The sequence below is a fragment of the Trachemys scripta genome, chromosome 3 (assembly GCF_013100865.1).
Source record: "Trachemys scripta elegans isolate TJP31775 chromosome 3, CAS_Tse_1.0, whole genome shotgun sequence".
Taxonomy (NCBI): Eukaryota; Metazoa; Chordata; order Testudines; family Emydidae; genus Trachemys; species Trachemys scripta.
The window spans coordinates 31,263,115-31,288,564 of NC_048300.1; the positions used below are offsets into that span (position 1 = coordinate 31,263,115).

Genomic DNA, 25,450 nt, shown 5'->3' on the forward strand with positions numbered 1-25,450 from the left:
AGAGACTGTTAGACAGCTATAACCAGGCTGGCTAGGAAGTTGCATCCTTTATTTCACAAATTGACCTTGTCACTGTTTTCCATGCTTCCTCCATACCCCCAAGATGCACTCTACATGGGTCTACACCTTAAAATCATTCACAGACTGATGCTGGTGCAGAGTGCAGCAGCTCATTTAGTGAGTGGGGCATCTCTGTGGAAACATGTGGCACCGGTGCTCCGGGAACTGTGCTGGCTCTTCAGGTGGAGTTTAAGGTGTTGATCATGAGCTATAGAGCCTTAAATGGTCTGGAATGTGAGAATGTACCTCTTTCCCTGTGATATACAGCCAAAACTGTGCTCAGTGGAGCCACTCTAGTTGGATCCCCCATTTATAAAAGAGATGGGGGCTACTGGCAGAGGCATCTCTGTGAGAACCTGGGGATCTGAAACTTGCTTGCCCCTCCTTGCTGTGAAATACCTCAAATTTCATTACCTACTCTACTGCAAAAGCCAAATTTTGTTTGTTTGTTTGCTTTTGGGGGGGTGGGGGGGTGGAGCTATGTTCTTGGATGGATTAAAGGGACTGTTCTGCTGCTTTGATTTACTGTCTCATTTAGTTATTCATTATTTGTATATGATTATTTTTGCTGCTGTATGGTTATCATTTAAAACTGTATTTCTAATTAAGGGCTCCTAAAGAGTTTTGGACAAGAATACTTTATCATTATTTACACCTAAAACATAAAATAAACAAAATAGTAATACGCTTATCAGGTGAGCAGATGTCTGATTCTGCAGCCCCAATCTCTGTGGGACATCCACTGACTTCAATGGGAGTTGAATCAGACTCCGATGCAAAATGTCTACTTATTTCAATGAGAGTTCCACATGGACAAGAGCTGCAGAGTCAGGCTTTGAAACTGTAATGTGAAGAGAATAAGAAATTCTAAACTAAAAAACAGAGTCCATAACTCATTATTTCCCTTCCATTTATAGCTGAAAATTCTCATTCTTGATTACCAGTTACTGAGCAGAATCGTTTATTAGATTTTTATATCACCTACTTGCTATGGCCCATTTGGGCTGCTGCATGAATAGGCAACTGCCATTCCTCCTCATTACAGTAGAGATTTGGATTGGCCCCTTTTGACAACAATAGGTCCACACACTCGGTATGGCCTTCCTGTGCAGCAATGAATAATGGAGTGGCTTTGTCCTTGGCTTGACAATTGACATTTGCACCTAACACAGAATAAAACATATAATATGATGCCTGATTGTCATAACAGAGCAAAACCACAAAAGTGAATAAACAAATTACAGCATGAATTAGGCACTGGCTTTCACAAAATTGCTTCATCATTCAGAAGATTTTCCACAGGTATTAAAGAAAAAACTGTTACCTACCTTTCGTAACTGTTGTTCTTTGAGATGTGTTGCTCATGTCCATTCCATTGTAGGTGTGCACACGCCCACATGTGCATTCGTTGGAGGCTTTTGCCTTAGCAGTACCTGTAGGGCAGCTGTGGCACCCTCTGGAGTGCCGCACTCATGGCATTGTCTATTAGGGACTGCCAGCCCTCAGTTCCTTCTTGCCAACAGAGGGGCAGGAGGGCGGGTAATGGAATGGAGACCCTCCAGGAGAGAAAGAGGAGGGAGCAGGATGACCGTGCCGTCATAAGATGGGCGAAGACCAACCTGCCTTGAAATGGCCACCAGGTGAACCAAGTGTACCTAGACCAAAGACAGCAACAGATCCTGGAGCTTAAGGTGCAGCAAATAGTCCAGGATGTCCTGCAGCGGGGCCTCTTCTGCCCGAATGTGGCGACCTGAGGCCCACCACGAGAACCGTAGGTAGCCCTGGTGGAGGGTTTCCTGCTGCCCAGCAGGATCTGCTGGACAACAGCAGAACACCGCCATTCTTTCCCACTTAGCCATGCAGGCCATCAAGTGCAGCGCCACCAGATTTGGATGCAGTAGATTGCCGTGGTTCTGGGACAACAGATCTGGCCAAAGACGCAGCTGCAGTGGGGTGGCTGCCGAAAGACTCAGCAACATGTCAAACCAGTGTTGACGAGGCCAAACTAGGACTATGAGGATGACTGTTGCTTTGTCTTGCTTCACCTTTAGCAGGACTTTGTGGATTAATGGTATCGGCAGGAAGGCGTACATCAGCGTTCCTGACCACGGGATCAGGAAGGCATTCGACAGGGAGCCCTTCACAGAATCATAGAGTATCAGGGTTGAAAGAGACCTCAGGAGGTCATCTAGTCCAATCCCCTGCTCAAAGCAGGACCAAACCCCAGACAGATTTTTACCCCAGTTCCCTAAATGGCCCCCTTAAGGATTGAACTCACAACTCTGGGTTTAGGAGGCCAATGCTCAAACTGAGCTATCACTCCCCCCTGCTCTGCAGAGAACAGAACATGTGGCACTTCCTGTTCTGCTAGGATGCGAACAGGTCCACCAGGGGAGTCCCCCACTTGCAGAAGATTAGGCTGACCACCTCTGAATGGAGTGACCATTTGTGGCGAGATGAGAAGGCCCTGCTGAGGCGATCTGCCAGGACATTCTTGGCTCCGGGTAGGTGGGCAGCCACCAAATAAATGGCGTGCTGCACACAAAAGTCTCAGGGGCTGAGCGCTTCCTGACAAAGGTCCAAGACCTGGCGCCACCCTGCCTGGTGATGTAATACATTGTGGCACTATTGTCCATCAGGATCTGCACCACTTTGCCTTCTAGGTGGGGCAAGAAAGGCTGGCAGGCCAGGTGAACCACTCTGAGCTCCCTGAGATTGATGTGAAGGTTGTGGGTCATAGGTTGTGTTGTTGCCAGCGACCCTGGGTGTTGAGCTCACCCAGATGGGCTCCCCAGCCCATATCCGAGACTAGGTTGAGCGACGGAGGCGGGGTCATGAAGGGGACTCCTTGCAGCACTGACTTAGGATCCCGCCACCAGTCCAGAGATGAGAGAGTGTGGCTCGGCCCCGTGACCACTCGGTCCAGGGGGTGCCTGTTGGGAATGTAGACCGAGACCAGCCATGCTTGCAGAGGCCTCAGATGAAGCTGGGCATGGTTGACCACGTATGCGCACATGGCACATGTGGGCCGTGGTGAGTGGCTGGCTCTTTATGAGGGAAACCAAGTCCGTCATGGTCTGAAAACATGCTTCCAGAAGGAAGGCCCTGGCCTGCGTAGAGTCGAGAACTGCTCTGATGAACTCTATGTGTTGGACCGGCGTTAATGTGGATTTTTCTGTATTTATTAAGAGGCCCAGGTCGCTGCAGGTAGAGCACACCAAATTGAGGCTTCTTTACACCTGCTCCGGAGACCTGCCCTCAATGAGCCAGTCGTCGACATACGTTAAGATCTGGACCCCTCGACGTCTCAGGTAAGCCGCCACCAGTGCCAGGCATTCCGTAAACACCCTGGGGGCCGAGAACAGGCCGAAGAGTAGCGCCGTGAACTGGAAGTGGCACCCAGCCACTATGAAACGCAGGAAACGCCTGTGTCCCAGGAATACAGACATGAAAGTAAACATCCTTGAAGTCAAGAGCGGCGTACCAGCCCCCCAGGGAGACCATGCGGAACTTCAACTTCTTGAGAGACTTGTTGAGGCCCTGCAGGTCCAGAATGGGTCTAGGCCCCCTTTTGCCTTCGGGATTAGGAAGTAGCAGGAGTAGAATCCTCTTCCTTCCATGTCCCAAGGAACCTCCACCACAGATCCTAAGCTTGGGAGCTTCTTGAGCTCCTGAACAAGGAGTTGCTCATGAGAAGGGTCCCTGGAGAGGGACGGGGATGTGGGGGGTGGGAGGTAGGCGCAGCCAGAAACTGCAGGGTGTAGCCCCGAGCCACTATGTCCAGGACTCGGCAGTCTGACATAACCTGCAACCAGGTTGAGTGGTAGGGGAAAAGGCGGTTGAGAAAAAGAAGGGAAGGATCCGGGCAGTTGACTTGGTGTGTCGTTCCTGAGCGCACCCTCAAAATGATCGCTTCTGGCCCCCTTGGTGCTTCACTGGGCCAGGCTGTGCAGGAGACCAGGACGCCGAAGGGCGGCGGTGGCTAAACCCAACATCTTGTTTCCTTGCAGGCCCTTGTTGAGGCTGCCCAGTCAAGGTGGCGGAGGAGACCGGAACGGCTGTCGCGATGCCTGAGGAGTGTGCATCCCAGAGAGCGGAGGGTCGTCCGCGTGTCTTCCAGGCCGTGCAGACACGCATCCATTTGGTCAGAGAACAGGCCGACACCGTCAAACAGGAGGTCCTGAACAGAAGCCTGCATCTCCTGGGACAGGCCAGCCGTCTGGAGCCAAGAACTGCATCGCATGACCATCGCTGAAGTGACCACACGGGCAGGTGAATCGGCCGCATCCCAGGCCATTTGGAGGGAGCACCGAGCCACCGTAGTCCCCTCCTCCACAAGGGTCGTGAATTCCTAGGCCGTCTCCTGGGACATGGAGTCCTTGAACTTGAGGAGAGCGTCCCAAAAGTTAAAGTTGTAGCAACCCAAAAGGGCCTGGTGGTTCACCACCTGAAACTGAAGGCTGGCCATAGAATAAATTTTGCGACCAAACAAATCCAGCCTTTTGGCCTTCTTAGTTTTAGGGGTGGAACTGGTGGGCCCCTGTTTGTCCCTCTCGTTGGCCCCAACACAACCAACAATCCCGGTGACAGGTGGGTGTACAAGTACTCGAACCCTTTTGTGAGGATGAAGTACTTCTTTTCCACCCTCTTAGAGGCGGGCAGGATGGAGGACAGGGTTTGCCAGATCGTTTGGAAATGTTCAGGACCCCCTCATGTACTGGGAGTGCAATGCAATCCAGGGCAGACACTGAGAGCACATTACACAATGCGTCTGTCTGCTCCTGCATCTCCTCCGCCTTGAGGCTGAAGTTGGAAGCCACCCTGCGGAGCAGCGCCTGATGCTCCCTAAAATCGGCCGACGGGCTAGCTCTGGAGGGGACCGCCACCGCCTCGTCTGGAGAGGAGGAGGTTGATTGGACGACCGGGGGTGGTCTTGCATAGTCCTCACCTGTCAGAGAGGGCGACCTGGGGGGAGGGTGATGGCTCCTCACCCGCGGCGGCTGCCAGAGTGTCCTGCACCAAACTGAGTGCCATCGTTGCCGTGGTGCAAACTTTGGCCTGTCTGATGTGGTGACTGAGGGCTGGCGGGAGTGGGGCAATGGCATGATGGGAATGTCCCAGACATTCCAATAAGGCCATTGGGTCAGCCATTGGTCCTGCTGCCAGATCAGTGAACAAGGCGGGGCTGTGGAAGCCTGGGTCTGGCGGCTCACTGTCGCTGCCAGTGACCGGTGCTGGTAACGGTCCAACTGGTGCCAGGAGTAGGGCGACCGGTGCCGTGCCAGGGAGCAACCTTGAGGTCTCAGCAATGGCAACCAACGATGTGACAAAGACCAGTGCTGGGGAGATCGACACCTGGGCAAGCTCCGGCATGAAGACAGGGATCGGGAGCGCGGAGCCGATGATTCGTAGCGGTGAACCAAAGACCTAGGCGGATGCGAAGATCAAGAACGTGGCGACTTAGGGCTCTGTCTTGGCTCTGGGGACTGGTGGCGCTCGCTTGTTTTGTGCGAGGCCTTGCCAGCGGGCTTGCCCTCATGGGGTGCCTTAGCCGGTTCCATCGCCACACGCGGTGCCGGCTGTGACAGAGGCACTCCTAGCTCTCTAGGTGCCGGGGGCTCAGAGTGCGTCGACTGCGCTGTCCGCTTGGGTCCTTTACCACTCCCCGGAGTCAGTGGCGGGTCCTTTCGGGGGGAGGAACTCCCCAGGGGTGAGCCCTTTTGTGAGTCATTACAAGGCATGAAGAGTAGGGCTTGAAACCCGGAGACCAGGGCATGCCCCTCCTGGGGCAAAGTCCCTGCCGGGACACTATCTAACTAAACACTTAATAGGTACTTAACAACTAACTAATAAATGATTAAACTATTTACAGCTAGAAGCACAAGGCTAAGATAGAAGAGAAACCGCTGACTGCTTGTGAAGCAAGGGACAGAGGTGCTCCGACTGACCACCATGGGCAGTAAGAAGGAACTGAAAAGGCGCAGGACCGGCGGCGCCTGATATACCAACACATGAGCATGGCAATCCAGAGGGCACCACAGCCGGCCCTACGGGCACCACTAAGCAAAAAGTCTCCAACGACTGTGCATGTGGGCACGGGTGCACATCTTCAATGAAATCAATATGAGCAAGCACTCAAAGAAGAATCATATTTACTTTACTAACCTGCTACGTGTTTTCAAATTGCTCATATGCTAAAGTGATTAGAACTAAAGTTCTCAAAGTATTTTTGGTTTTCATTTAAATCTGACAGGAAGAAAACACTGATGTCAAATGCTAGTCCCTTAAAATTCTCCTTTAGGGTCACTTGAAACCCTGATGAGGTTACAGAGTGAATGAATGATGTAAAACATTATTTTAAGTTAATCACAAATGCAGCAAAAATATGCAATCCTCAGCGCAATGCAAGTAATTAAATTAATAAATTAAACAAACTCTAAAATAACATTACACACTGGAGAGCTGAACCACTTTCTTCCATTCAAAGGAAGACATTCCCATCATTCAACATGCCAATAATCCTGCTACGCTGGCAGATTGTTGGGCTTGAATTCTGGTATAGCAGTGCTTTATATATTAATAGTAGAAGATACTTAATGAACAGAACTATAAACCACAAAGTCGTTACTTTTATTTACATCTTTACAGATGAACTTTACATTAGGTTTCTTACTCCTACTGTAAAATGAGAGAAAGAATTTGTATGCAACTGGGAAGCACTTGTCTCACTATGTAGTAGAATAGGGCAATACCAGATAAATGATAGACATTGGTGAAAAATTTCGAAGATTTAGTTAATATTTTGTTAGAAATTACTTTCTGTAGATTTGTTGACCTGTGTGATGTTTTGGCCAGGTTTAGGGTGCTCATCAATTTAATAGTTTTGACTGTTTAATTTTCATTTGATTGTGTGGGAAGGTTAGTGAGAGCATACTATTCAGAGATGCACACCAAGGTCTGTTGGTCTGAGATTCTGAAGAAATTACTACTGTAACTTTAGGATCCGATTGTGATACCCTTTATCATGCTAAGTAGTATATTGCTCCTGCAGTAATCCATAGAAATGAACTGGACTTCTCATGTAGTAAAGGACTACTCAGTGTGATTAAGGTCACGATCAGACCCTTAATCTTTACCTAGGTTAGGTCTTTACTTAGGCCTGGTCTAACTAAAAAGTCAGGTCGACCCAACTAAGTCGGTCAGGGGTGTAAAAAAAATCCTAACTCCCGGTGCACACAGAGCAAAGAGCAAAGTCAACCCAAGAATTCTTCCATCAACCTAGCTACTGCCTTTTGGGGAGGCGGATTACCTATGTCACTGTAGCATTTCCACTGTAGACAAGCACTTATGTTTTATTTCCTGTTTCTTGGTCTGATTCAAGGGAATGCAAGGCAAGATACTGGAATAGCAAGATTTAAGCATTTTGTGATAATTTCATATACCAGTTCATAGCTGGTGTTTCACTAACATTATAAAAATATATAAATGAAAGGTGAAAATTACCATGTGATATAAGTACTCGTAAACTCTCCAGCTTCCCATACTGAGCAGCAATGAACAGAGGTGTGATTCCAAAGTCATCCACACATTCCTTGTTTGCTCCTTTTTCAAGAAGCAATTTTATTATTTCAGTATGTCCCTGAAATAAATATATTTTGTTTTGTTAGAAAAAGAGCAGTGGAATTGATATAACCCTGCTTTTTCATTCTTACTCTGTGTATAAATCTAAAATATAGAGTACATTCAATATTCTATGGTATTCTGACAGTCTGTGGCAGAATCATCAGATAGGTTTAATTTCATCTTGCACATTTACCCAGTCCAATAAATACACCGCTACCTCGATATAACGCGACCCGATATAAAACGAATTCGGATATAACGCGGTAAAGCAATGCTCCGGGGGAGTGGGGCTGTGCACTCCAGTGGATCAAAGCAAGTTCAATATAACGCGGTTTCACCTAAAACGTGGTAAGATTTTTTTGGCTCCCAAGGACAGCGTTATATCAAGGTAGAGGTGTTTAAATAGAATTAAATTAGCATATTGGAACTATAAGTCTGATAAATTTTAAAAATAAAAAAATTCAGAAGAGACCAGGTTGGCCACATCTATGATACAATGAAAGTCTTCCCCAAAAAATTAAGTGCATCTTATAACAGATTTACTTCCCAAATATTATATCTGATCACTTTTTAAGTACATGCAGTACTATTAATACTTAAATAATCATTGCTGCCTAACACCTTCTATCGCTGCTGTAGCATACTATGACATATTCAGAATGATCATTAGCATTTAGACTGCCTTTTCTGCCCAGCCTAACAATCATAAATCATCAGAGTAGGAAGCAAAAACTGTACAACCTGTCATTTTAAAAGGGTAAAACACACTATTTACATGGAAATGAAATAATAAATTTATAGGTTACCTGAAAAGAAGCTTGGTGCAAAGAATTCCATCCAGACCAAGAATGGGATCCATTAATATTTGCTCCATGTTGGAGTAGAAGCTTTATAATTTCTGGATGTCCATTTTCTACAGCTTCAAACAGAGTAGTAAAAAATTACTCTTACCAAAGAGGCAGAATTGAAGGAACTGGTCAGCTCAGTGGCTTAGTCATCAGATTTTCACCTCAGTAATCAGAACTGTTTTACAGCCCCACAGCAGACATCAAAACTAATTCACTTTGAGTGACTGTGCAGCTTTGATTACAGATCTAAACCCAAACACACAAAATTTACTCTCTAAGGCTCTGCATATGAAACAGAAATTATATCTAGCGTTGCCTCTTTGTGAAGCAAAACATTTAGCCTAACCAAAAGAAGGCTGAGGGGAAATATGATTGCTCTCTATAAATATATCAGAGGAATAAATACCAGGGAGGGAGAGGAATAATTTAAGCTCAGTGCCAATGTGGACACAAGAACAAATGGATATAAACTGGCCATCAGGAAGTTTAGATTTGAAATTAGATGAAGGTTTCTAACCATCAGAGGAGTGAAGTTCTGGAACAGCCTTCCAAGGGGAGCAGTGTGGGCAAAAGACATATCTGGCTTCAAGAGTAAGCTTGATAAGTTTATGGAGGAGATGGTACGATGGGATAGCCTAACTTTGGCAATTAATTGGTGTTTGACTATTAGCGGTAAATATGCCCAATGGCCTGTGATGGGATGTTAGATGGGATGGGATCTGAGTTACTAGAGAGAATTCTTTACTGGGTGTCTGGCTGGTGAGTCTTGCCCACATGCTCAAGGTTTAGCTGATCACCATATTTGGGGTTGGGAAGGAATTTTCCTCCAGGGCAGATTGACAGAGGCCCTCGGGGGTTTTCGCCTTCCTCTGCAGAGTGGAGCACGGGCCACTTGCTGGAGGATTCTCTGCACCTTGAAGTCTTTAAACCACAATCTGAGGACTTCAATAGCTCAGACATAAGTTAGGGGTTTGATACAGAAATGAGTGGGTGAGATTCTGTGGCCTGCGTTGTACAGGAGGTCAGACTAGACGATCATAATGGTCCCTTCTGACCTTAAAGTCTATGATTCTATGATAAGCTCCAAGATGGAGACATCGATAACTATCTTTTAAGAATATGATAATCAGTACATGGATAATGAACATAAAGTACTATCAATCTGATAATGTGGTTCACAGGGAACAAAAGTTCCAATGTACAGCAAAACTAACATCTCTTTCTCCAGCAGGTGGAGGTCTATGGAAACCATAATTTAAGGAAACATATGCTAGTAATTTTAATTTCTCCTCTTCCTCAATAATTTTTAACTTAAAAACACAACAAAAATTATACATATGGAAGTTAAGCCCTTAGTCCACATTGGTGTAAAATTACATCAACACCAGTGGACGTACTCCTGATCACACTCTGTGATGAGAGATCACAATCAGCCACCCTAGCCCTAGAGACAACTTCCCATTTACCCTCACATTTAGCATGAAGACAAGGAAGTGGAACTAGAGTATGTGATGACACTTACTAGTGTACCAATATTGCAGACACCGCTGAAAATGAAATACCTATAACAGAAAGTGATTGTTGATTACAGGAAAGAATAGAGTCACGAATTCTGGGTTCTATTTGTAGCTCTACCACCAATACACTGTGTAACCCACAGGTAAATTGAGGAACAAAGAGATTACATGATCTGACTATATGTAAAATAGGTATGATACAATCTTCAGTACGTAATTTCTTGGAGAGTTCCTAAGCTTAGGAAATATTTGTAAAAATTTTAAAAGACTTCTAAATCCTATAAAGTGTAAAATAACAATCTGTAAAATTCCATAGAGGACCTTATAGAATCACACTGAAAAAAAAATAAGTTTCTACAAAATGCATCTTCTTAGTTCATGTTTACTAAATTTTCAATCCAATTTTATTTTTCCAATCTCTGTCTACGTCAATTTAGCTTATTAAAATCAAGCTGCTCGGTATCTGCTTTATACATTTATTGCCAACACTTAGTAGCAAAAATTATTCCACAATTTGAACTTGTTTTCTAGTAATCAGGCTGCAGTGGTGATATATGAAACCAATAGTCGGTCAGTAGTTTTTCTAGAGTGAGGTTGATATGAGTTAGTTACGGGGGATATGACAGGTCTATAAAATCATGACTGGTGCGGAGAAAGTAAATAAGGAAGTGTTATTTACTCCTTCTCATAACACAAGAACTACGGGTCACCAAATGAAACTAATAGGCAACAGGTTTAAAACAAAAAAAAAAAGGAAGTATTTCTTCACACAACCCACAGTTAACCTGTGGAACTCTTTGCCAGAGGATGTTGTGAAGCTTAAGACTATAATAGGGTTCAAAAAAGAAGGAGATAAATTCATGGAGTCCATCGTGGAGTCCAGCAATAGCTATTAGCCAGGATGGGCAGGGATGGTGTCCCTAGCCTCCGTTTGCTAGAAGCTGGGAATAAATAAATAAATTAATGGAGATATCCTATCTCCTAGAACTGGAAGGGACCTTGAAAGGTCATTGAGTCCAGCCCCCTGCCTTCACTAGCAGGACCAAGTACTGATTTTTGCCCCAGATCCCTAAGTGGCCTTCTCAAGGATTGAACTCACAACCCTGGGTTTAGCAGGCAAATGCTCAAACCACTGAGCTATCCCTCCCCCCAACAACAGGGGATGGATCACTTGATGATTACCTGTTCTGTTCATTCCCTCTGAAGCACCTGGCATTAGCCACTGTCAGAAAACAGGATACTGGGCTAGATGGACCTTTGGTCTGACCCAGTATGGCCATTCTTCTGTAAAAGAGGTAGCTTTCTTTATAATGAAAGCTTTGTCAATGAGAGGGGTCTTGCACTACACAGTGAAGCAAACTTGGGACGTGGCAGAGGTAGTAAAGTTCCAAAACAAATCACAAATGCCCTACCTCTAATCCAGAATCATATAAAGACCGTGAGCAGAAGTTCCTCAGCAGACCTCAGTTGACATGATGGTGCACTGGAAGAGCTGCAAACTCTAAGACAGCTAAATGCCAAACCACAGAAGATTTTGTAGATTAAAACTAATTATTTGAATTGTAATCAGAAGCAGATGGGAAGCCAGTAAAGTGCATGGCACACAGGCCTAATGTGCTCATGGCTGATCCACTGCACTATGAGCATGTTGCTACTGCATTCAGCATTGGCTAAAGTTTCCAAGTGGTCTTCAAGGGTAACCCTAACTATGAGAAAATGAAGTAGCCCAAGCCTAAAAGTGATAGAGGCTTGGATGACTCGTAAGATCTGCTTCGGTGAGGAAAGGCTGCAACACTTCAACCAACCACAAAGTCAAAAAGCTTTATGTACCCCTTTTGCTAGTTGGGAATCCAAGAGAAATCTTGGGTTCAAATTACCCCAAACTGTTTTGGCATGGATGGGATTCATTTCATGAATAAGTGGAGCAGTTACAACCCTCACTAATTTCTCTAGATTACCAACCAAACAAATACATCTCTGTTTTACCCAGATTAATTATACTGCTCTACAGCCAAAATGCTTCTGAAATAAATGTAGTCAAACTTTACTAATTCTGGATACTAATCACTGAGAATGAAAACGATGCTTAAAATTGTTGATTGGCTCTAGTTTTCAAGATATGCTATTGGGTCAGTATATACGACCCTTGACTTGGGAATGGCGGAGGATAAGTGAGTTATAAAGGGAAGGGATCTCAATTTAAACCAGACATGACTAAAATACATCTTTGACTGGATCTATGAATAAATCTATGACTGGGTTTGGACAGTACTTGCTTTTTAGGCAAAACAATGAATGATGCAATCTGAAGCTGGTATTGCGTCATACATGATATGAATTGCATCATGTTATTCCTAGAAGTCATGGATGATGCAATCATAACGAAGCTTACATCACTCTGCTGAACAAATTGCCCTAGATCAGCTCTAGAAATCATACAGTGTCATGCTCTCTTATTTGTCAGTGTTTGATTTTGCAAAGGGACACATTTCTGTTTAGCCAAAGTGAGCAGAGATGCCTCGTACTTGTGTGAACAGTGCAGATAACTTCTGCTATGTTTGTGGTGAAATGACTTTTGCATCACAAAAGTGCAGTATAACCACTATGGTTAAGAAAGCCTATCACCTTTATTTTGGCTGCAAAATTGGAGATCAGGACAAGAGGTGGGCCCCACACATATGCTGCAACACTTGTGCAACAAATCTTCGCCAGTGGTTGAACAGGAAAAGGAAATCTATGCCTTTTGCAGTGCCAATGATTTGGAGAGAGCCAACAGATCATACCAGCAATTGTTACTTCTGCATGGTGCCTCCAGTTGGGAAAGGTATGTCAAAGAAGAAAGTGGACTGTGCATTATCCAAACATTCCATCAGCTATACGCCCAGTACCCCACGGAGAAGGACTGCAGGTTCCTGATGCACCAGAATCATTCTCACTTGAGTCAGACGAGGAAGAGGATGAAACTTCTGGTCCTGAACCATCAATGTCACAGGACCCACATTCTCTCCCATCCTCCTCCTCTGAACCACACCTCATAAACACAAGGTGAACTGAATGACCTTGTCAGGGATTTGGAACTACCCAAGAGTAAGGCAGAGCTGTTGGGCTCCAGACTACAGCAGTGGAATCTCCTGGCAAGTGATGTTAGGGTTTCCATGTTCCGTGACCATCAAAAGGATCTTGTCCCATTCTTCTTCATGGAAGGTGATCTTGTAGCCTGCAACAACATGGATGGTGTGATGGCAGCCCTCAATATCCTTCACGATCCAGATGAGTGGAGACTGTTCATTGATTCATCGAAGACGAGTCTTAAAGCTGTTTTACTGCATAATGGCAATGTTTTGCCATCAATTCCAGTTGGTCATGCAGTCCATATGAAGGAAACCTATGACAACATGAAACAACTTTTGAGGTGCATAAACTATGACCAACATCAGTGGCAGCTCTGTGGCGATTTCAAGGTTGTTGCTTGGTCTGCAGACTGGATACACAAAGTACTGCTGTTTTCTCTGCGAATGGGATAGTCGTGCAAGAGATTCCCACTACATCAAGAAAGATTGGCCACTCCGACAGTCATTGGAGCCTGGGAGGAAAAGTGTTCAGCATCCACCACTTGTTGAATCAAGGAAGATTTTGTTACCACCTTTACACATCAAGCTGGGTCTGATGAAGAACTTTGTCAAGGCCATTGACAAAACACAAGCAGCTTTCAAGTACCTCCGTGGAAAATTTCCAAAGTTAAGTGAAGCTAAGATAAAGGAAGGTGTCTTTGTTGGTCCTCAGATTCGTGAACTTCTTTGAGATGATGCATTTGACCATGCACTGCGTGGCAAGGAAAAGACGGCATGGAAAGCCTTCCAGTTAGTGGAAATAAATTTTCTCGGAAACAACAAGGCAGACAACTACAGGTTGTTGGTGGAAAACCTCCTCCAGGCATACAAAAGTCTTGGTTGCAACATGTCACTAAAGATACATTTTTTGCACTCTCATCTAGATTTTTTTCCACCGAACTGCGGAGCAGTGAGCGACGAGCACGGCGAGCGATTTCACCAGGACTTGCAACAATGGAGAAACGCTATCAGGGCAAATGGAGCCCATCAATGCTTACAGACTATTGCTGGACAGTGACAAGAGATGCTCCATTTAATGAATACAAGAGACAAGCCAAGAAGCGCCGAGTAGACACTGAATAGAACTAAACTATGTACATATTAGTTTTTTGCCTTTTGTTTCATAATACATTTTATTTCTATAACCCTTTTGCTGATTTTTAAAGTGTTACATAAACAGGACAGGTGAAATATTTTCACGTAAAGAAACCATAAACACATGAAAAGACCTAGGTTTACAATTTATGATTAAAACTCTACTATCTACACAATATACATAGACATAAAATGTAAAAACTTAAATAGCTTAGAAACAGTAGCCAATCAGTTGTTTTAATTGTCATATTTGAATTCAACACATCAAAATACATAATAAATAGCACATTTTATCTCTGAAGCAGACGACTTCTCAAAAATTGTAGACCAGTGTTATCAGCCAACTCTTTCTCATTTAACCCTATTTGGGGCAGATGCTATGGAAGCAAGGAAACTGAACTAACTGAATCTTATGAATAAGAAACCTAGAACTAAGTACCATCACCATACAAACATTACCACAGACCAAAATGCCTCACAACCTTCTTCAGCAGCTATTATGCTCTCTTAAGAGGATAACCAGTTTCCTGTGGTACCTCACATGTGAAGGACTAAGTGACTGTTCATTTCCCTTACTCAAGAACCACTCTCTGCACCTGTCAGAAAGGAAGGACTGGGACACTGAAATCACTCCAGGTAGATCCTTTGTCAAACATATTTAGTGTGCACATCCAATGTAAAGTCTGTCTAAACCAGGGCTCTCAAACTCAATTTACCTTAGGGCCAGTGCCAGTCCTCAAATCCTCCCAGCGGGCCAATAATGTCACTGAAGATGGTGTTCAGAAAAGAAAACGTTTATATTGTATTTTTTATTTCAGTTTTCTTAGAAATAATAAAACTGTCATACAACTTTATACAATTCTTCGCCTGCCAGGGAGTTTTTAGTGTTTGCCAGATACCTGGCAATGCTTCAGTTCTGTCAGTTTGTTGATGTTTGGCCTCAGTGACTGAGCAGTTGAAACCTTCAGGATTGCAGCAAGGTGTGCATCAGATAGCTGTGTTCGGTATTTAAACTTGTTTATATTCATTGTGGAAAAAAGTGATGATGCCTCCATGGCTGATTCTGCCCGGCAACTAATGATGCTGCCTCCATGGCTGACTCTGCATGGCGACTAGTGATGGTATCTCTGTCCCTTTCCCCCAGCCAATGGGAGCTGCATGGGGCGGCGCCTGCAGCAGACAGAGCCGGCAACATGGCTACATGCGTTTCTCCTCCATGGGCCACAGTGGGGAGGTTCTCGAGCTGCAGATGGCCTGCAGGCCGGGACTTTGAGACCCCTAGTCTAAACCTTACAGGATACTTAAAACTGGACTTCGGTATAAAGAGTCTCTAACTAAAAAGGAGCATATTAACACTTGTATGCCTCTATATTAACTCAAACGTACCTTTTCAGAGACCTCTACTATACACTGACCTTGGAACTAGCTGACAACATGCTAACCTAGAACCTCATTACCCCTCCCATGAGACAAGTGGCTCACCTCAAGAAAAAAACTGCCGACTGAAAATAGCCACTTATTTACTTATCCAGCCACCAACTTGTGCCACTATATGGAATAGTCACATGTGTCTCACAGTTCACCTGGTGCTGAAAACAAGTTAGTAAACTACTCTTGTTTACAGTCAAAACTCCGCTGCTTAAGACCCAATGCTTTGTGCATTATCTTTCTCCTGAGCTTAGTTACAGCAGCTGGAAACATGATTGCTATTGGCCAGGTAAGACAGTAGGAACGCTATTGAGAGGTCCGTTTACCAAATTTTGATATTATATATAAATTGTACTAACAGAAAACCAAAACTTCAGAGCACTTTCGTACACTATATTGAAATAAAAACTGTTTGGCTTTAAGAGCAAAATTGTTGAACTAGAAGGCAAAAACAGCAAAGTGAGAGGTTCTTCTTCATTTTTTTTTATATCCATATACCTCAGCTGTTCATTAAAATTGATGACATGTACTTCTCAGAGGCAAATAAGGAGAAGTTATGATTCTGCCTCCTTGAATGTGTTGCACATTTTAACATTTTGGTAGAGATATGAGGTTATGCATTTCCAGTTGAGGGAAGCAGGAAACAGCTTGGCCTCTGGAGCAAGCTGTTGATACTATCTTGTCTAAAATGTTTTTAAATCTTTGAAAAATTGAATATGTGCAAAAGTTAAAGCAGCCCTGTGCACAGCTACTGCTTGGCCAGGCTATCACCATAAGTCTTGCTGTCTTTGGTGGCATTACAGGGGTCACATTCAGAGAGATGAATGGTTCTTGAATGTTTTCTCCGATACACAGTATTTCTTTTTTTATTTTCTTTATTTTTGTTTTTTACCCCCTCCAACCCAACTCACTTGGACAATTCTAGATGCTAAAAACTTCCACTTATTCACATAGGAATTCTATTTAAAATAGAATAGCTATTCATATATCTACAGGGAGCAGGCCACTGTATTGGCTACATCAGAGGGCCTCACAGAGCCCTTTGCCCATATAAATCTGTCTTCTTCCCATCCCGCCTTCCTTGCAAGCCAAAAAAGTTGCTCTACTCTCAGTGACAGACCCCTACTTCAGAGTTCTTTAGACCACAGACAGTTGTTACATTTTACTTACGGTAACTTACACAATTATAGAAACATCTTAAATTGTGGAGTTCAATTGAAATTCTCTCTAATGGCATTTACATGTTGAGGGGTATAGAAGTAGAATTTAAAAGGTGAGCTGAGAATATTTTCTTAACACACACAGCTACATATATTGTTATGTTCTGAAAACCCTAAATAGATTGTATAAAGAAGTGCACTCTTCACCTCATTTCAGCCTCTGCAAAGCCACACCAGCTGACCCCACTTTCAGCTGCCAGACCCCCGCACAATGCATGCCTTAATTTCAGAGGCTTTGAAGAACCATGCTGGGGAATGGAACTGACTCATGATAGCTCAGGTAAGTGGTTTTTTTCCTTTCATTATATAGCACAGTTTTATAGTGTCTTTCATATTATTTTTATACCCTTTGAAATATAAAACAACACAAAAAACCACTTTGTAAACCATGCTATATAATAAACAATTACACTTACGTGAGCCCCTGGGACAGCTCTATTTTCCCCAACAAGGCACCATAGCAGATGCAATGTTAAGTGCGGCAGGAGCTGGCCAGCTTGACTTTGAGGATACTGAAATGAAAGACAAAGTCTGTTTAGAGTTAATTACATGCCAAAGGCCTCCTTTAGCTATCTGAGCCATTCAGAACATAAAAATACATTTAGCTAATTTTTGGTTACATATTTGCAAGTTATATTTAAAGTAAGCATTATAGAGAATATAGGGAAGAACAAATTGGTTGTCTGTCCACCTGACAAACAGTACCTTCCTTCTTTGTTCAACATAGGTCCAAAGGACTATCAGCACTCAAAACAATATAAGAACATAGTGCTGCTTCCTGCCTTTGATCCTCGTCTACACCAGCAAATGTCCTGTTACTGACAGCAAGTGTCACCAACAAGTGAAACTAAACTGGTGCTGAACACAGTTTAAATGCAAATGCATCAAGGACAAACCCTTTTCAGCTTCATTTCAGAAAGTGAGTTAGGTTGGTTTTAGCCACATATTCTGGGCTGGTTCTGAATTCCTTGGCTACACTTGCAGTTAAATTATGTTCAGCACCATTTTTGTTGCACCCATTGCTAACAGGCTAATTTTGCTATGATAATAAAAGTAATAACCAATAATAATATTAATAAAAGTGCTCTAACTATCGAGCTTCAAGAGAGTGAGACAGACTATAATAATGTGATCCTAGTCTCTCTCACTCAATATGAAGGCAGAATCCTTGCCACTCACTAAGAAACACTAGTGAAGTGTTTCCTACTGGAAAAACAGCACTATTTTTCCATGAGGTCTGCAGCCTAACCTGAATAGAAAAAAGGTACTAAGTAACAGAAAGGTGAGTCAAAGAAGGAGGTGACAAAGACAGAAGGAAAATAAATCAAAGGGTAATGTAAATATGATTGTAAGCTACTTGCCTCAAAATTTTGATCTCCTAACTTTTACTCACACAAAAACTTGCCTTTAGATCACTTAATGGGTTACTATCCTACAAACCAATCTGCTCATCAATAGATCACCACAGTACTGAAAATAATGAATTTAGTAGGTTGTCAATTTTAGGACAATTTTTCTTAGACATAATGATGTTACGCTGGAGATAAAGCACCCTGGTTACACTATTTATGGATTTTTATCATCAATGACACATCATTACATTTTGTACTATTAAATCTTTGTGGCAACATCCTAGCTAACTTTAATGCATTTATCACAAAATAACCATGACCTGAAAATATATAATTTCTCTTTAATATTTATATTATTAACGAAAGCTTGTGATACAGCAACAGAACTTAGAGATGAAAAGGAAAAATTCTTACATACTATTTTTTTGGTTATTATTCGAACCCTACCTATCCTGAGTAGACGCAAACAAAAAAAGGCAAAGTACCAGCCTGTTTTTAGTGAGCATGTTGACGAACTTCTGCAGCAAGTGGACATGCTGCAGGCCATCTACCTACAAATTCACCCCTGCCTGCCAAGTAGTAGCTGTAATGGTTTCCTGAACCTATAAATCCCAAGCCCTCTGTTGCAATGTTTATGCCCTTTTATGCCATTTGTTAACAAATAACAACTTCATCTTCCCCCAGTGATTAGCTATTGCTGATTTCCCATTGCTTTCCAATTGGGAGGACTCACCCCTTCATCTTTTCTTGTCCATCCCACTCTCTTAGCCCAGATCACCTCTCCTGAAGAAAAACTCATAAGAGGTGGTATAAAAGGCCAGATAAACAGAGGGAAAACTCAGTTTCTTACATATTGTTCTTATCAAGGGAAGGACAAGACGGTTACTCACCGTTGTAACTGTTGTTCTTCGAGATGTGTTGCTCATATCCATTCCATTAGGTGTGTGCGCGCCGCGTGCACGATCGTCGGAAGATTTTCTACCCTAGCAACACCGGCGGGTCGGCTGTGGAGCCCCCTAGAGTGGCGCCTTCATGGCGCTGAATATATACCTCAGCCGACCCGGCGCCCCCTCAGTTCCTTCTTGCCGGCTACTCCGACAGTGGGGACGGGGGGCGGGTTTGGAATGGATATGAGCAACACATCTCGAAGAACAACAGTTACAACGGTGAGTAACCGTCTTTTCTTCTTCGAGTGCTTGCTCATATCCATTCCATTAGGTGACTCCCAAGCCCAACTTAGGTGGTGGGGTCGGAGTGAGACATTGCTGTGTGCAAAACCGCTGATCCGAATGCAGCATCGTCCCTGGACTGCTGCACTAGTGCATAGTGAGCTGTAAACGTGTGGACTGATGACCAAACCGCCGCTCTACAAATGTCCTGGATTGGAACATGTGCCAGGAAAGCAGTCGAGGAGGCTTGGGCCCTCGTGGAGTGAGCGGTGAGGTGCGGTGCTGAGACACCTGCCAGGTCATAGCAAGTCCAGATGCAAGACGTAATCCAGGAGGATAGGCGTTGTGAGGAGACCGGTGAGCCTTTCATTCGGTCGGCCACTGCAACGAAGAGTTGCGTCGTCTTTCTAAAGTGCTTTGTGCGGTCAATATAGAAGGCCAGGGCCCTTCTTACGTCCAGGGAATGCAAACGTTGATCCTGGCGAGTGGCATGTGGTTTGGGATAAAAGACCGGGAGAAATATGTCCTGGTTGATATGAAATGGAGAAACCACCTTAGGGAGAAAGGCAGGATGTGGACGAAGCTGCACTTTATCCTTATGGAAAACTGTATAAGGGGGCTCGGATGTAAGCGCCCTGAGTTCAGAAACTCGCCTTGCTGAGGTGATGGCTACGAGGAAGGCTGTCTTCCAGGACAGGTACAAAAGTGAACAGGTGGCTAGTGGTTCGAATGGAGGACCTGTGAGTTTGGAGAGAACCAGATTAAGGTCCCACGTCGGGACGGGCTGACGCTGTTGTGGGTACGTCCGGTCTAAGCCCTTGAGGAATCTAACGACCATCGGGTTAGAGAATACCGAGGACGCGAGTTCCCCCGGGTGAAAGGCTGATATAGCAGCCAGGTGAACTCTGATTGAAGATATCGCCAACCCTTGCTGTTTTAGGGAGAGGAGATATTCCAATATGAGAGGAATGGGTGCCTGCAACGGGGACGTGGCTCGTTGTTCGCACCAACAGGAGAACCGCTTCCACTTGGCCAAGTATGTGGTTCGTGTTGAGGGCTTCCTACTGCTCAGCAGAATCTGTTGGACAGAGTGCGAGCACTGCTGCTCTGCCTGGGTGAACCATGGAGCAGCCACGCTGTGAGGTGGAGTGATTGCAGGTCGGGGTGACGCAGCCGACCGTGGTCCTGAGATATGAGATCCGGACATAATGGAAGCGGGATCGGTGTCTGAACCGAGAGTTCCAACAGTGTGGTGTACCAATGTTGTCTCGGCCACGCTGGAGCGATCAGAATTACCTGTGCCTGGTCTCTGCGCAATTTGAGCAGTACCTTGTGGACCAGAGGAAACGGAGGGAAGGCATAAAACAGGTGGTCTTTCCAGGGAAGGAGAAACGCATCCGAGAGGGAGCCCGGAGCTCGACCTTGTAGGGAGCAGAACACGTGGCACTTCCTGTTGTCTCGAGATGCAAACAGGTCTATCTGGGGAAACCCCCACTTCTGGAAGATGGAATGTATGATGTCCGGACGGATAGACCACTCGTGCGTCTGGAAGGACCTGCTGAGTCGGTCCGCTAGAGTGTTCTGGACTCCAGGGAGGAACGATGCCATGAGATGAATTGAGTGGGCGATGCAGAAGTCCCACAGGCGAATGGCCTCTTGGCATAGAATTGACGAACGTGCTCCTCCTTGCTTGTTGATGTAAAACATGGCCGTGGTGTTGTCGATGAGAACTAACACACAGCGGCCACGTAGGAGATTGAGGAATGCCTGGCACGCCAGGCACACCGCCATCAGTTCCCGAACATTGATGTGCAGGGCTAACTGGGGTGCAGTCCACAGGCCCTGGGTATGGTGTTCGTTGAGATGGGCGCCCCAACCCAGAGATGACGCGTCTGTGACCAGGTGCAGAGAGGGTTGTGGGGCGTGAAATGGCATCCCCTCGCAGACCACATTGTGATCTAGCCACCAGGTGAGGGAGGCCAGGACCGAGTTCGGGACCGTGACCACCATGTTCAGGCTGTCCCGATGTGGACGGTATATTGATGACACCCAGGTTTGAAGTGGGCGAAGCCGAAGTCTGGCATGCCTGGTTACGTACGTGCAGGAAGCCATGTGACCCAGCAGGGTAAGGCACGACCTCACCGTGGTAGTTGGGAAGGCCTTGAGCCCTTGAATGAGGTTCGTGATGGTGCCAAAGCGATTGTCTGGCAGGATGGCTTGTGCACGCCTGGAGTCTAGAACTGCGCCGATGAATTCTATTCTCTGGGTAGGTTCTAGAGTGGATTTGTCCTTGTTGAGTAGGATGCCCAACTCGTTGAATGTGTGCACTATTCTGTGGACGTGAGCTTGAACTTGCTCCTTGGTGCGACCGCGCACCAGCCAGTCGTCTAGGTACGGGAACACCTGTATCCCTTGCCGACGAAGGTACGCTGCCACGACAGCCATACATTTCGTGAACACTCTTGGGGCCGAGGATAGGCCGAAGGGAAGGACTGCAAATTGGTAGTGCCCCGTGTCTACCACGAATCGCAGGAAGCGTCTGTGAGGTGGGTAAATTGAGATGTGAAAGTATGCGTCTTTCATGTCGAGGGCGGCGAACCAGTCTCCAGGATCGAGGGAAGGGATAATGGCCCCCAAAGAGACCATGCGGAACTTCAACTTTACTACGAATTTGTTGAGTCCGCGCAAGTCCAAGATGGGCCGCAGACCTCCTTTGGACTTGGGGATCAGGAAGTAACGGGAATAAAATCCCCTGCCCCTTAACTCTATCGGAACCTCCTCTATGGCCCCCATGGCCAGGAGCGTAGAAACCTCCTGTATAAGAAGTTGCTCGTGAGAAGGGTCCCTGAAGAGGGACGGGGAAGGGGGGTGGGAGGGGGGGATAGAAGAAAACTGGATAGCGTATCCCCTTTCCACCGTGCGGAGGACCCAACGGTCCGAAGTTATAAGGGACCAAGCATGGTGGAAGTGGGAGAGACGATCCCGAAAGGAGGGGGCTGGATCCTGGGGGATGACTGGTGCGCCGTCCTCAACCGCACCTTCAAAAGTTTTGTCTGGGGCCTGAAGGTGGTCTAGGTGGCCCCTGGTTCTGGCCGGGTTGAGGGCCGGTCCACCTTCTCCTACCACCTCGCCTCCGGGCCGAGTCTTGTCTCTGACGAGGCGGGGGGGGGGTAGAAGCGCTGAGGCTGCGGCCTAAATGGTCTGCGCTGAGGGCCCACAACATGCATCCCCAGGGAGCGCATGATTGTTCTCGAGTCCTTGAGGCTCTGCAGGCGAGAGTCCGTCTTGTCTGAGAACAAACCATGTCCCTCAAAGGGCAGATCTTGTAGGGTTTGCTGCAGCTCCGGAGGCAAACCCGAAACTTGAAGCCAGGAGATCCTCCGCATAGCGATACCCGAAGCCATGGTCCTCGCAGCCGAGTCTGCTATGTCCAAGGAGGCCTGCAAGGAGGTCCGAGCCACCTTCTTACCCTCCTCTACCATGGCTCCAAACTCTTCCCTGGACTCTTGGGGAATCAACTCCTTAAACTTCCCCATGGAGTTCCAGGAGTTAAAATTGTAGCGGCTCAGTAGTGCCTGTTGGTTCGCTGCTCTAAGTTGCAGCCCTCCGGCTGAGTAAACCTTACGGCCAAACAAATCGAGCCGTTTAGCCTCTTTTGATTTAGGCGCTGCAGCCTGCTGGCCGTGGCGCTCTCGTGCGTTCACTGATGCCACCACCAGTGAACACGGTTGGGGGTGGGTATACAAGTACCCGTAGTCCTTCGACGGGACAAAGTATTTCCGTTCCACCCCTCTCGCTGTGGGTGGGATAGAGGCAGGAGTTTGCCATATCGTATCCGCATTGGTTTGTATCGTGCGGATCAGGGGAAACGCTACCCTCGATGGGGCATCCGCTCCGAGGATATTCACTATCGGGTCGTGCACCTCCACTACCTCCTCCGCCTGCAGGTCCATATTACGGGCCATCCTGCGCAGAAGATCCTGGTGAGCCCGAAGATCTATTGGAGGTGGGCCTGTGCACGATGTGCCCGCCACTGCCTCGTCCGGCGAAGAAGAGGAAGATGCCTCCGGTGGAACAGGATCCAAGGGCTGGTCCTGGTCTCCCTGTTCCTGGGCCGGAGCATCACCTGCGCCTGGGTCCAGGGCGTCAGGCGGTGTGGACACGGAAGCCTCCATGTCCCCTGGTGGAGGCCGAGAGATGGTGGACTCCGGGGCCCTTCTAACGGAGTGACCCGAGCGAGAGGTCGAGGGTATTGGAGCCCCTTGCTCCTGGTGGTACGCCCACGGGGTCCAGAACGACCAGTGAGATGGGCCATGAGAATGGTCCTCTGTCATCTCCTGCCAATGGCCCAAGTCCTGTTCCTCGGCTTGCCCTTGAGGGGGATATGCCGATCTCGAGAGGTCCTCCGAGGAGTGGGACACCGATCTCGATGGCCACGGCGGTGCCGAGAGCATCGAGACGATTCCCGTGGGCTGCGGTGCCGCACGGTGCCGGTCCGGAGATGATCTATCTCTACGCGGTGCCGGCGATCGGTGCTGGGACCGCGACCGGTGCCGATGACCTCGTCGGTGCCGGGAGTCAGATCTGGACCTCGACGAGGACCTGGAGTATGCCCGGTGCCGGGAGCGGCCTCTCGACGTCGAGCGTCGACCGTAGCGGTGCCGAGAACTACGTCTCGACGTTGATCGGTGCCGACGATCATAGCGGTGCCGAGACGTAGAGCGGTGCCGCGAAGAAGATCTTGGCCGCGAGTACGACCGGTGCCGAGGCGATATTCGGTGCCGGGACTGCGAGCGGCGTGGGGACCTGCTTCGGGACCTGGATCGGTGCCGAGGTTCCAGCCCTTGCGATGGAGGGCGCATCAATGCAGGTTTCCCCCTCGACTGGACCGGGCGAGTCAACGGTGCCGTCGGTGCCGGTGGTTGAGGCGGTGCCGGCTCCGTGAGAGCTATTAAGTCTCTCGCCGCCGTGAAGGTCTCTGGAGTCGACGGGAGGCACTGTATCACCGCCGGCCTCGGTGGAGACGCTATCTGCACCGGACTCAACGGCCTCGGCGCCGGAGTCGACGGTGCTGGAGGCACCTGTTTCCGGTGCTCCACCGGCGGACGCGGCTCTACCCCCGGCACTGGGGGAGCCGGCGTCTTCGGCGCGGAGGTCCCCGTCTTATGGGCTTTTTTATGCCCCGGGGATAATGACCGGCGTCGAGGCACTTGCTGTGCTTGCGGTGCCGACGAGGTCCGGTGCCGGGGAGGCTTGTCCGACACCACTCGCGTGGTCGTCATGGCCGGTGCCGCCGGGGCACTGCGCACCGAGGCACTAGGTGCCGGGGCCTGACTTGTAGATGGAGCGTCCGGACTAAGTGCCGCCTCCATCAGGAGTTGCCGGAGCCGAAAGTCCCGCTCCTTCTTGGTCCTTGGTCTGAAGGCCTTACAGATCTTGCACTTATCTGTTTGATGGGACTCTCCCAGGCACTTCAGACAGGAGTCGTGCGGGTCGCTCGTGGGCATAGGCTTAGCGCAGGAGGCGCACTGCTTAAAGCCGGGAGCGTTGGGCATGAGCCCGGCCCCGCGGTCAGGGGAGAAAGGGGGAGACGACCCCCTTAGTCCCCTGGACTATTATAAGAACTATAACAACTTTGAAACTACTAACTATTTAACTACAAACGCTAGAACTATAACTATAACTACAACTATGAACAACAAACAAAGCTAGGGAGAGTGGAGGACAGCTATGCCGCGCTCCACAGTTCCAACGACCGTCAGGGGCGGTAAGAAGGAACTGAGGGGGCGCCGGGTCGGCTGGGGTATATATTCAGCGCCATGAAGGCGCCACTCTAGGGGGCTCCACAGCCGACCCGCCGGTGTTGCTAGGGTAGAAAATCTTCCGACGATCGTGCACGCGGCGCGCACACACCTAATGGAATGGATATGAGCAAGCACTCGAAGAAGAACTTGGGGATTCACAGGATGGAGAAACTCAAGGCCACACAACTCTGTGACTCTATCACCATCCCTTTCTATACATGTCT

At 47.0% G+C, this 25,450-nt stretch overlaps 1 protein-coding gene across 7 annotated transcripts in view; it reads right to left on the reverse strand.

Annotated features, from left to right (window-relative positions):
- Positions 1–25,450, reverse strand: part of ASB3 (ankyrin repeat and SOCS box containing 3) — a 154,088-nt gene that overhangs the window by 60,858 nt on the left and 67,780 nt on the right. For all 7 annotated transcript variants that reach the window (XR_004644956.1, XM_034764376.1, XM_034764374.1 and 4 more), the window contains 3 exons: positions 8,490–8,602; positions 7,564–7,699; positions 1,046–1,223 (listed from right to left, as the gene is read on the reverse strand). Coding sequence is in view for 6 of the 7 variants with exons in the window: in XM_034764376.1 (XP_034620267.1) it covers positions 1,046–1,223; positions 7,564–7,699; positions 8,490–8,602 (427 nt within the window). In the remaining variant the exon portion in view is untranslated. The remainder of the gene's footprint in view (positions 1–1,045; positions 1,224–7,563; positions 7,700–8,489; positions 8,603–25,450) is intronic.